General features: G+C 34.9%; 1 protein-coding gene across 2 annotated transcripts in view; it reads left to right on the top strand.

Moving 5' to 3' along the window:
- Positions 1 to 13,025, top strand: part of AP1G1 (adaptor related protein complex 1 subunit gamma 1) — a 60,209-nt gene extending 47,184 nt beyond the window's left edge. For both annotated transcript variants that reach the window (XM_074286043.1, XM_074286044.1), the window contains exons 16-23: positions 372 to 499; positions 1,347 to 1,451; positions 1,930 to 2,071; positions 2,656 to 2,782; positions 5,739 to 5,840; positions 5,953 to 6,113; positions 9,655 to 9,753; positions 11,680 to 13,025. In XM_074286043.1, the coding sequence (XP_074142144.1) occupies positions 372 to 499; positions 1,347 to 1,451; positions 1,930 to 2,071; positions 2,656 to 2,782; positions 5,739 to 5,840; positions 5,953 to 6,113; positions 9,655 to 9,753; positions 11,680 to 11,781 (966 nt within the window). In that variant the 3' untranslated portion in view covers positions 11,782 to 13,025. The remainder of the gene's footprint in view (positions 1 to 371; positions 500 to 1,346; positions 1,452 to 1,929; positions 2,072 to 2,655; positions 2,783 to 5,738; positions 5,841 to 5,952; positions 6,114 to 9,654; positions 9,754 to 11,679) is intronic.
- Positions 13,026 to 13,381: the final 356 nt, after the last annotated feature.

Raw genomic sequence — 13,381 nt, 5'->3', positions numbered from 1 at the left:
AAAAATGTAGGCAGGCAAAAATAGAGGGATTGGGAATTCTATGTAGTGGTTCATAGTCAACTCCCAGAGTTCTTTTGAGGGGTGTAACTGGTTTAGTTCATTACTGCTCTGTTGGAACTGATTTGGTTCATCTCAATGTTGAAGATGGCTACATCCATCAGAATTGATCATCATATAGTATTGCTGTTGAAGTATATAATAATCTCCTGATCCACATGCATTTTCTTTGCCCAGTCCCCGGACAGCTTGTTTGGTCTCATTGTCTGCAGAAGATCATAACAGAAATGTTTACCATTGGAGATACTTTCTGTAACTTGTGACTGATTCAATCTGCATTCTCTTCTTCATTAACCACTCTGCATTTTGTCCAGGTTACAGAGGATGAAGTACTTGATATCTTGGAAAGTGTTCTCATCTCTAACATGTCTACATCTGTTACCCGGGGTTATGCTCTCACTGCCATCATGAAGCTCTCAACTCGTTTCAGCTGTACTGTGAAGTAAGTGTTTAGGAAAGAGAAGATGGACAAGTTATTATAGAGATCTTGATTAGTGTGCTTCTACTTTTTGGAGTCAACATCAAATACAAACTGGGGGGTAGGGGGAGAAGAAACCTTGCTCCTTAGTAAATTATCTGATTTCAATTATTCAGATTACTTTGATAAAGGGAAGAAAAAAGATACCTCTTTTAGTTTCTTCTATCTTCGCATTTCCTTCTTTGCTAGCTATGTTTAAAAAAAAAAAAAAACATGTTTCCTCTTTTGGTCAGACTTGAATCTCTTGTGGCTTTTTTTTTTTTTTTTTTTTTTTTTTTTTTTTTAAATTTAGAAAAGCATCCTAAAAATAAGATTTGATTTTAAGTGCTAAAGGTTAAGTATCCAATATGCTGATGCTTGATTGATTTTTGAAAGTAAAACTTTCTTGTATAATGTGTATTTTACTTAAATTAATCCTTAATTAATTAAAATTAATTTTACTTAAAACCTTGTTTACTGGAAACAATAGTGGTACTTTTGAAGGAACAAGAAATAAAATCTGGGATGTTATTACCAGAAGAAATGATTTCTGATGGACTGCCAATCTTGTTCTTAAAATAGAATTATAGAGAATGATGAATAAAATGGTATTGAACAAAAATAAAAGTAGAAAGAACTTATTTTAAGTAATTAGGGACTTTCATTATTGAGTTTAAAATAAAGGCAATTATTTGACTGTTTGTTTTTTTTTAACCTACCATTTATACAGAAAACTCTTAGTTCACATTTTTCCCCTTGTTCAAAATAGAAATAGTCCAGGAGTAAATTTCTCTTAAGTCTTTAGTTAACCTATTTGTTACTTTCTTCCTAGTCGAATTAAGAAAGTGGTTTCCATCTATGGAAGCAGCATTGATGTGGAGCTCCAGCAGAGGGCAGTAGAGTACAATGCACTTTTCAAGAAATATGACCACATGAGGTGAGTAATGCTTGAGTGGCTAATAAATCTGACCAGATCATTTCATCAGACTTTGTGACTTTTTATAAGTCACAAGACTTCCTTATCTGTTGGACTGAATGGCATTTAAGATTATTTCTGTTTGTATGATACACATTTATTAAATTGTATTTATGTGTATATGTTTAGATATTTATAGATACAGGACATTCTTATTAATCTTAATGCCTCCTTACCTGTTTTCTCTACCCATTCCATCATAAAATCCTCTGCTTTGAACGTACAAAGCTTAGGATTCTTATTGACAGTTTGTTCAACTAAAACAATCTAGACTTTTTGGAAATCCTTAATCCACTCATGTATGCTCTACTTATCATTTTGGTATGGGATTGCGATGTGGTAACTTATTCATGTTTTACTTCTGATTAATTATCCTAATTATTTTGGGTTGAAAATCCAGATTAATGGCCCAGAGTTAAAGGACTTCTGGTTCTTCTAGGTCAGCCCTGCTTGAGAGAATGCCAGTCATGGAAAAAGTGACTACAAATGGCCCCACTGATATTGTACAGACGAATGGAGAGACAGAACCAGCGCCACTAGAAACAAAACCTCCACCCTCTGGGCCGCAGCCAGCCAGTCAGGTAATGGGGAAACTCTTCTTCTCTTGGCATGATGTGATCACAGCACCTAAAGACATGTCTTACTATTCTTAGCTGAATATCTTTTGGCATTTCTGATTGGTTGTTGGCTCAGTCTTTTACCATTAATATTGAAGAACTTTGCCTTAAACCAGAGGCATCTACATTATTTTCCATAGTATCAATTCCACTTGTCAGATCTGAAATCCTTATGTGCAGCTGAACAAATTTTAGTGTTATAAGTAGTTATATTGAGCTTCAGCTAGTATGAAACATGGTGACAATATGTTACATAATGGCAGTATTAAGCAGGAGACTAGGGACTAATGACTTCTTGGGGTGTAAATGTGTTATTTTGAGTGTCCAGATAGTTTTTGATTGTTCAGTTAGCCAATTAGTTGTTTTTCTTTTTTTTTTTTTTTTTTGTTTTTTGTTTTTTGTTTTTTGTTTTGTTTTTTTAAACCGGGTAATGGGATGGTACAAAAAAATATTAAGGAAAATACATAGTGGGTGTCCAGGACTCTAGAACTATGTAGACATGGATTAGTTAGTTGACTCATATGCTGTGGTCGTATTTCCTTTTTTAGGCTAATGATTTATTAGATTTGTTGGGAGGAAATGATATAACACCCATTATTCCAACTGTACCTACAAGCAAACCAGCTTCTGCTGGTGGAGAGCTTCTTGATTTACTAGGAGACCTCAATCTGACAGGTAAGCTACTGATGAAGCTTTGTTTGAGATTTTGAGAACAGTTGGGATATTAACGGTTGAGTCCTTTTCTGAATGCCAGTCCTTGAAAGATGATGCTTATATGAGACTGATTGGCTAGTTTAGACTGTCTGACCAAATATACCTTAGTATTGTAAAAGCTTGGAGAGATCATTTAGTATATCTCCTGTTAATTCTGCTTTCAGATTAAGTTCATACGATTGATTTATATCATTGATGTCCTTGGTTTGGGGTTTTCTTGAACTGGATCAGTGATTTAATTTTTGTTATGTATGTTCTCTCCAAGGAAGATCTCAGGACTTGGTCTGTAATTTAGACTCTTAAGAGAATTGCCTAGAATGTGTCAGAAGTGAAACTTGAACTTAAGCCTTCCTGTGCACAGTCCTTGTTGCCTCTATAGACTTTTTTTTTTTTTTTTTTAGTTCTATACCATTCATATTTGGTTTCCTATCTAAAAATTTTTATCTGTTCCTTTGTTGAGTTCATTTTTTATATTGAACATGGACTTTTAAAAAATGACTTTGTAATATACTTGTATTTTTAGTGTTCTCTAATCATTTTTCTTTCCCATTTGTAAAATGGCCAGATTTTTCCCTTTTTGCTCTTTCAAGGTTTTAAACCTTTAAATTTTTTTCTGAGCTTTTAACCACATATGTTTAATATATATTGGCTTACTTGCTATCTAGGGGAGGGAGTGGGGAGAAGGGAGGAAAAATTTGGAACACAACGTTTTGTAAAGGTGAATTGTTGAAAATTATATTTGCATGTAATTTCAAAATAAAAAGCTATTATTAAAATAAATTGAAGGATACCTTAAGATTTTTTAAAAAATGTTTTCCTTTCACTTTTAGTTTATCATTCTGATTTTTCTATCAGTGTTAAAATGATCACTACAAGTATGCTTCAGTGATTTGTCATAGTGGACTTGGGGAAAAAATAAGAATAAACTTCATGTTTTTTGGAAAAATTGAATAAATGTCTATATGATTTTTTTCTGTTGGCATTTTCCAAAAATGTAGATGAATACAATTGGTTTTTTTGATGCCTGTGTGGAAAGGAACTGAGACTATTGGAAGGTTGTTATATATGCTTTATGTTGGGGCTTCATTTTTTTTCCACTCTGTAATATTAATATATACCTACTTCTAAAATAATAATGAAAGCCAAAGGGAGCATATGATTAGGGGTAAAATTTGCATCAGTCTTTTTTTTCTTTTTCTTTTTTTTTTAAAACAAGGACTAATTTAACAAATTTTATTAGTGTTCAGCTTATTTTTTAATGATATTGGCATTTTTTAAGAGTAAACAATACAAGTAATTGCTCATTAAAATACCTAAAGGTTGATATATCTATAGCTATTCGATAGCATGAATATCCTCCATCAGTTTTGATTAGAAATACTTTTTTTTCCCCCCCTTTCTCTGGAACATTTTTCTTTTCATGCATTCATTCGTTTATTTAAATAGGAGCTTTTTATTTTCAAAATATAAGCAAAGTTTTTTTTTTTTTTTTTTTTTTTTTTTTTTTTGCTGAGGCAATTGGGGTTAAATGACTTGCCCAGGGTCACACAGCTAGGAAGTATAAAGTGTCTGAGGCTGGATTTGAACTCAGGTCCTCCTGACTTCAGGGCCGGTGCTCTTTCCACCAAGCCATCTAGCTGCCCCAAAGATATTTTTTAACATTCATCCTTGGCAAAACCTTATGTTCCACATTTTTCTCCTACCTTCTTCTTCCTCCCCTTGACAACAAGTAATCCAGTATATGTTAAACATGTGCAAATTTTCTATATGTATTTCCACAAATATCATGCTGTATGAGAAATATCAGATTAAAAAAAAAAAAAAAAAAACAAACCAAAAGCAAACAAACAATAGGAAAAAAGGTGAAAACACTATGTTGTGATCCACATTTAGTTTCCACAGTCCTCTGTCTGGGTGCAGATGGCTTTCTCCATCCCAAGTTTCACCCTCATTTTTAAAGGAATTTGTGTTTTGTAGAAGTTACTTTTGTATCTTAGTGTCCCTCCATGGTCAGGCAACTGGTAATATGACAGGACAGATCTTGGGACTAGAATCATTGAGGCCTGAGTTCATACTTGACCTCAGATATTTTTTTAGCTGTATAAGCTTGGTTATCACTTAACTTTCCTGGGTTTCATCTCTAAAATGGGGGGAATAAGAATAAGAACAATCTATAGCCCCCTAGGCCCCAGATTGTTTTGGAGATAAAATGAGTAACTTGAAAGCCCATGGTACCAGCCATTAGCTCTTTTTTTTTTTTTTTTTTTTTTTTTTGTTATTCATCTGCTTAGGTTTTTTTCCCTCAGCGTTTTATCTGTATGAGACCTTTGTGTATACACATCTTTTCTTGTCTAGCCATATTCCTTTTCTGCATTTTTAAAATATGAAAATACTTTTTTTCCCTCTAAGTCCTTAGATTTGTTGTGATAAACTGGCTTGTACTTCTGTGCTTTTCCATTTCCATTAAAGATTAATAGATAAAATTAATTTTTAATTTTTTTGACTTGATATGATTTTTCATTTCTGAAAAAAGTACTTTCCATGTAGATTGATGATAATAGTGTCAGATCTGGGACACTCCAGAGCATACATGGTTTGACCAAGGGCTAATACTGTTGGGCAATGTCACTTTCTGATCAAGCTAGCTCTGTAGTCACTATACCATCTTGCCCTTCTCTGTGTTCTGTTTTTTGTTGACTTATTTCCTTGTTGGAATTATGAACGGTCTGATTCTATATGTATATACTCACTTTCATATAGTCCCTTAATATAGGTATCCATATCTGACTCATTTGCTTTTTCTGTTTTGATCCTTAATTGAATTTTTTTTATTTGTAAAATTCTAGTTAGAATGTTTCTCTCCTGAGGGATTATGTTTCCTGGCTAAGCTTTACCTTTCATTGATTGTTTCTTTTAGGTGCTCCACCTTCTGCTCCTGCCTCAGTCCCCCAGTTATCACAGCCTCCCTTCCTCTTGGATGGGCTTTCATCACAGCCTCTCTTCAATGATATTACTTCAGGTAAGGTCACAAACACCTCAGAAGCCATGGAAAGTGACTGAGCAGCAGCAGCGGGAGGGACTGGAGATATCAGGCAGCTCACTCTTAGGCAGATCTTTCTGTCCTCTCCTAGGTATCCCCTCCATCACGGCATACAGTAAGAATGGTTTAAAGATAGAATTCACCTTTGAAAGGTCCAACACTAACCCCAGTGTCACAGTTATCACGATACAGGCCTCCAACAGCACAGAATTGGACATGACAGACTTTGTTTTCCAAGCTGCAGTACCAAAGGTATGGTAGAAACTTTTTTATTTTTGGAGTAGAGGGTGGTGGACTGAGTGAACTTGCCAGCTTGTGTATAAGAGTAAAAAAGAGGTGCTTATCCTCACTTGCTTTACAAGAAGCCTTTTTCCCATGTGGTATTCGGCCATCTCTGGGTAGAGAATGACCTTGCTCTATTAGAGTCACATCATTTTATTCCCTTATAGGGTCTTATCAAGAGAGAGGCAGCGCCAAAGTTCCCATCCCACTTATCACTAGGGATGAGGGGTGGACTCTTAACTGAGGCTTGCTCCCTGCTTAAATGTATAAATATTAGAAGACTGTTTTACCTGGACTACTTGTGAAAGTGTTAATTTTCATTTTGTATCAAAACAAACTTTGTATGTTTAAATTAATATTATGGGTTTATGACTAAGTTATATTGATAGTAACTTAGATGGCTCTGTGATTTCATCAGTTACTTTCCTCCAACTATTTTTTAAAAGATAATTTTATTTAAAATTTTGGCATGTTTTAAGTTCCAAATTGTCTCCCTTCCTCCCTTTCCACCCTGCATTAGAGAAGACTTACATTTGACAGCGATATATATCCATCTATCTCTATCTTATCTATGAGTCTGTCTATTTATCTGCCTGTTGTCTTAAAAAAAAATGCTATTCATACTTCTATTTATCATTTCTTTCTATGAAGATAACATTTTTTTGTAGTTGATTTGAATATTATCAGTACTAAGAATAGTTTAGTAGTTCACAGTTATTCTTTAAACAAAATTGCTATTATTGTTGTCTTGGTTCTACTTATTTCACTCTTCCTTTTTCATGCAAATCTTCCCATATTTTTCTAAAAAGCAACATGCTGCTCATTTTTTACAGTTCTACATTAATATATCACAATTTATTTAACCATTCAATATTCACTTCTTTGTTCCCACTAGAAGAGCTGCTATCAGTATTTTAGAACATATAGGTTCTTTCCCTGATCATCTTTGGAATAAGTCAAAGGACATTCTCAGTTTTATAACACTTTGGACCTAATGCCAGATTGTTCTCCAAAATGTTTGGATCACTTTACAGTTTTCCCAGCAAATATGTTGGTGTCCCAATTTTTCTATCTCCCCTCCAATGTGTCATTCTCTGTCATTTTTGCCAATCTAGTAGTGAAATACCTCAAACTTTAAAAAATTTCCATTTCTCTAAACAATGATTTAGAACATTTTTTCATATGATTATATATCATTTTGATTTTTGTATTGAAAAGCTTCCTTCCTATCGCTTGTGACCATATTTATCAATTGGGTTATTATTCATATTATAAATTTGACAAAAGTGTCTACATATTTGAGATAAAATCTTTATCTGAGAAACTTTCTCTAAAATTTACCCCCTGATTTTCTGCTTTCCTTCTGATTTTGGCCATATAGTTTTAATATAGATAAAACTTTGTAATATAATGTAACCAAAATTAGCCATTTTATATCTCACAATGCTAGCTCTTATTTATTCATAAATACTCATCCTTATGACTGATGGGTAATACATTCTATGTTCTTCTGATTTTTACATCTCCATTTATGTCTAGGTCATGTATCTATTTTTCCTTATCTTGTTTCTGACAACTCTATCGATACTTAGAAATGAAGACATATTTTTTTATTGTTATTTTGAATTATTAAATTGGGGTAAAGAAATTACCTTTTTTTTTTTTTTTTTTGCTTTTTTGAGGCTGGGGTTAAGTGACTTGCCCAGGGTCACTCAACTAGGAAGTGTTAAGTGTCTGACATCAAATTTGAACTCGGGTCCTCCTGAATTCAGGACTGGTGCTCTATCCACTGTGCCACCTAGCTGCCCTCCCCCTCGTTTTTTTTTTAAATCAGTAATCTTAGTGATCATTGCATTCAAATAGCCAAAATTTCAAAGTAGAGAGAACATTGCAACACAAATATCTTAATTCTTTTCTATTTAATATGTTAAATGTAAGGGAAAAGATGAGTAGTGAAGAGGCAGTATGGTTAAAAGTTCTCAAGAATGGTTCTCAGGTGGTAATGGTATTCCAGTTAATCATCTCTTGGAGCTTCTTCCTCTAAGCTGGCATTTATTAAGTTCTGGGCTTAGAACCAAACACTGTGCCAAGCTCAAGGGGCTTAAAGAAAGACCAAAAGGTTCCTGTTTTCAGAGGGTTTATGGTCTGATGTTTGTTCTTTTTCAGTCATCATTCAGTCATTTTCAGTTGTGAAAGACTTCTTTGTGACCCCATTGGGGATTTTCTTGGCAAAGATCACTGGAGCGGTTAATCACTTTCTTCTCCAGCTCATTTTACAGAGAAGGAGACTGAGGCAAAGGGGTGAAGTGGCTTGATCTAGAGTCTAAGGTCACACAGCTAGTGAGTGTCTGAGATCAGATTTGAATTCAGGGCTTCTTGAATGTAGACTTGGCCATCACTGTGCCACCTAGCAATCCCAATGTTAATGTCTGATGTTTCTAAGCATAGAAGTAGAATACTTTTGACATATTTTTGACCTAGCGAATACTTAGGTTTTCTAGCTTTCTTCTCCTTAGCTCTTCTTTTCCTCCTCCTCCTTTCCAATCTAAATCTTTTTTCCCCAAGATTTTTGCTTTGCAGTCTAGATTATTACAGTATAAGGCCAGTGTTTAACACATGGTCATTGTGTGCTTGCCAAAAAGGTTCTAGAGTGTCAGTTTGCCAGTCAGCCTTGCCATATTATATTCCATTCAGGGAGAATTAAAAATAATTCTTTTATATAGTTGCTTTTTTTTTGACTTGTAATCTAATTTCAGCCTATCTGTCCATTTATTCTATATATTTACCAAATTATACCATATTATATTTTATTATTTCAGAGACGGAAATATTGACTTAGTGTTTTAGGAAGTTTTTAACACGGGGCCTGAAAGTCAGGAAGACCTGATATAGGCTATTTTCCGCCAATGTCTAACACAAATTTTTTCACATGTTTAATTTAATGGAATTCTTATAAATACTTTAAAAATGACAAGTGGTTGCCTATTTTTTGAAAATTGATGCTTAAAGATTTCTTCTGGTAGCTAGCCCACCAGCTAACTCTAGAATGAAGGATTTAAAGTAAGGATATATATTCTGATTGTTTGTGCCAGATTGTTTGTGATGTTCATGGGAATGGGGAACATGGTTTGGGTAGTTGATTCACATGGCATTGGGTAGTAAGATGTATGAGCAAGCAAATGTGAAACATTAGCTATCTTCCTGTTTCTTTTCTTTTTAACTTTTCCTTCATATGTGACTATATAAGACTGATCAGATTATCTCAGTTGTTAAGTTTGTATGATGACTAATATTGAATGGTTTGCTACTTTTATTTTTCAATTTTTTCTCAATTACATGTAAGAATAATTTTTAACAGTCATTTTCTAAAATTTTGTATTCTAAATTCTCTCCTTTTTTTTCTCCACTCCCAATGGTAAACAATTTGATGTTATGCATGTGCAATCATACAAAGTATATTTCCATAATAGAATGATTTCTTATTTCTAAAGAGTATCATTCCTATTTTCAGACATTCCAGCTGCAGCTTTTGTCTCCTAGCAGCAGCATTGTCCCAGCATTTAATACTGGGACCATCACACAAGTCATTAAAGTTCTGAACCCACAGAAGGTAAGCAGCTCATTAGAGGAGAATTTAACTAGATTCAATTTATGTGTCCTAAATTAAATTTTACTTTAGTTTCTGTGTTTTTCTTGGAGATTAGAGTCTTAAAGTTAAAGAATTGTAGAGATATATAAGGAGTCTTAGAGTCTGCATATTGAACCATATAATTTTCCAGATGAATAAACGATAGCCTAGGGAAATGAATTGATGCTAAACTTTGAAAAATATTTCTGGAAGTTTTAAACTAATAATGCATACAATATTTTGCATTTGTAGTCCTTCACATCTCTTCTGAAAAGAGGGGGTTATATTTTCTATGTTTTATTCTCTGTGAACAAGATTATTCGTTAAAATTTCTCTAAATAAGAGATTTGCAAAGGGTTTTACAAATATTATCTTAGCTAATCCAGATAACAATTCTGTAAGGAAGAAACCATTATTATTCTCATTTTATAGAGGAAGAAAATAAGATATACCAAGCTTAAATGACTTGTCCAGGACTACATGATTAAATAAGTGTCTGAGGTAGTATTTGAACTCAGATCTTCTGGACTCCCAAGTTCAGCATTCTATTTTGATATCTACCTGATCCAGTCCCACTTGCTTTTCATGGTTTTTTAATTTGCGTAATTATAAATATGTGTGTGTATGTACTTTCCTCCATCTATTTTCTTCACTCTGCTTCATTTACACCAGTCTTGTGATTTTCTGAATTCTTCATTCATTTTTATAGCAGAATTTATATTCATATAAAATGTTCAGTCATCTCCTAGTCATTGGTACCCTTTATGCTAATAGTCTGATTTTGAGGAAAGTCTTTGGTATCATTTATTTTTAGGGAACACAATGATTTTTAGAGATAGATGGAAGAAATGAATGTTTTTTTGAAACATAAATCAAATTAGAATTATTCTTAAACAGGGAAGTAAGCTGCTATAAATGATTGGCTAATGTTTATATATATACTTTATGAAATTTTATCAAATGTATTTAGGAAAAAATCTCATCAGGTTAGCACAATCTGCCTATGTTACTTCTCAAGTACCTCTTACATACATGGTCAGTGTGTTAATCAGTCTCTTCCTAAGTTTAGTAGTTCTGTTGCTTTCTTCTTTGTTGGGTCTTTTCTGCTATAGCTTCTCATTTACCTGCAGGACATAGATTTCTAAAAATTTCTAGCAAAACAAATTACCATGAAAAGCTAGTGGACATGGGAAAAGATGATTGAAAGTAAGGGTGCCTTCTTTGAGAATTGTAAGTAATACTTTGAAAAAGATGGAGGGCTGGGCTTGGGTAGGAAGACCTATGTTTGAATCTTATTTCAGACACTTGCTACTTTTGCAACACAGGCCAAGTCATTGAGAATCTCTGGGTGTGTTGTCTGATTTGTAAAATGAAGGAGATTGGATTCAGTGCCAAAGATCCTGTCTAGCTCTAAATGTATGATCCTGTGATTATTTTAAAAACCAGTTCCTTTCAGGATTCCTATCTCATAATTTAAATTCTAATTCTATATTCTAAGTAAAATGAAGATACTTGTGTGATTAAATTTACTTTAAACATTCAGATTTATTTTATTTAAGCCATTCCTTATTCCTTTGATGGTTTGGACAAAAGAGCATATGCTTGTTTTCTTTCTTTCTCTGACTTGTGGAAAATTTATTTTGTTCAAGCTGTGCTAAAATGGAAACCAAGGAAATTTTCTGCCAGTGCTTTCTAGAGCATTGATTAGCTTGTAAATATTGATACAAAATAATAGTTTTCATTAGTACTATTTTTTCTACAGGACATTCTAAAATTGTACACATTGCTTTGGATAAAATACTCATGCTACTGTCATGTATCATTTGTATTTAAGAGAATTTTAATGAAGGATCCTGATTGTTTTTTTCCCCCCTCTTCTGTCCTTCCCCCATCCCTGCACCTTTGCAGCAACAACTCCGAATGAGGATCAAGCTTACATATAATCACAAGGGCTCTGCGATGCAGGATCTAGCCGAAGTGAACAACTTTCCCCCTCAGTCCTGGCAATGAGGCTTTGGCACCATTCTTACTATTGCCCTACCCAATCAAAGGAACTCTGGGAAGGAGGTTGTGATCCCTGGCAAGCCCCCCTTCCCACCCTCCCCTCCCAAACTGCACCATGGGCACGAGGAGCCGAGGAGAGCTACTGAGGAAGAATTTCCTAAAGTTACTGCTGACCTCAAAGCATATCTTGTAAAAGACTAATCTCCTCCCCTCCTCAGTTGAGGCTGGCTGCTTCAGGAGGCTACTGTGCACTCTTCCTCTTCTTCCCTTTTTTTTCCCTTTCTTCCCCCAGCCCTCCCACATTCACAGCCAGAAAGAATATTCCCCGGGCCCCTAAGGAAATATGCAGCTTGTCTGGAGGAGAAGACTGGAATTCATGGCAAGAAAACACTCGCTCTGTCTCTGAAGCAAATGGTTGCCCCTTCTTTCTGCTGTTGTTTCTCTGTGGGGTGGATGAAGTGAGGATATTTATTCCTCACTAGCTGGGATACATCTTCAGGCACTTTTTACATCTGGCATTCAGGATGGAAATCTATCAAAAGGACATCAGGGAGCCCTGCCTTTTTCTTTTGGTTCCCCCAATGTTTGAAAGAGGCATTAGGTTCCTAGTAGCCTTTTCTGTGCATTGCTGTATACACACAGACACACACATGTATGTTCGTTAGCTGTATGATAACCAAGAGCAGGTCAGGCCTTGAGAGGTTATTTGTAAACACTGGACAGATGCAGTAAACAATTTCTGATGAGATTTGGTGTGAAAGGTCATGGTGCTCTATTTGTGATAGAATTTTCCAAGGCTCTTCCAGTTCCCCTTGTTCACTACTCCTTGGCTGTAGTCATGTATACTTAAACAGTTTTCAAAATCTCTTCCCCTGAAGTACAAGGCAGACAACCTATAAAGATATGCTGAGCAGCTATCATACCTCTACTCCCCGCAAATTTTAACCTTCTTTCCCAGCCAGTGACTTGGCTCTTAAACATGGTAGATGGGTAAGAAAAAAAGAGGCAGCACCAGTTGTAAAGATCAGACTAATGGACACAGAGCCCCTTTGCCCACATGAAGAGTGAATATTAGACTCATCCTAGAACACATTGGAGAGTCTTTTTTTCCCCATTACTCCAGACCTCCCTTTTATTTCCTGAGCCTGGCTTGGACCTTGGCATTCCGTTTGAATTCCTTCTTCTAACTGGAACATTTGTGTTGTATCTGTAACACTGGCACTGAAATAAAGACCATGCAGTTAAAGAAATCTTTCCTATATTGTACTTAATGGTGTTGGAATGAAGCCTTGTAGCTTCCTCGCCCCCTGTGTCAGTGAAAGTCACACAGAGACTGTAGGATAGGATTAACTTATCCTGAGTTTCACAAGTAGTTTACCTTCTCTCTATGGAGAAAACCTTTTCATGAACATGTGGGCTAAAGACCTAAGGTCTGCAGCTCTTTTGAGCGGGATATGCTGAGTGCCTTTCAGAAAGGATCAATGTATCACTAAACTGTGCACCTTAGAATTGAATTGTTAAGAGTAATGAGGGGAAGATGACTCCTGTAGTACACATTAAGTGTACTCTGTACATTCAAATATGAGTACTGTGTCTTTTAGGCTCT

This window comes from Sminthopsis crassicaudata, chromosome 2, assembly GCF_048593235.1.
Source record: "Sminthopsis crassicaudata isolate SCR6 chromosome 2, ASM4859323v1, whole genome shotgun sequence".
In the NCBI taxonomy this organism is placed as follows: Eukaryota; Metazoa; Chordata; class Mammalia; order Dasyuromorphia; family Dasyuridae; genus Sminthopsis; species Sminthopsis crassicaudata.
Note: the sequence above shows the minus strand (reverse complement) of the source record. Positions and strands in the feature narration are given on the sequence as shown.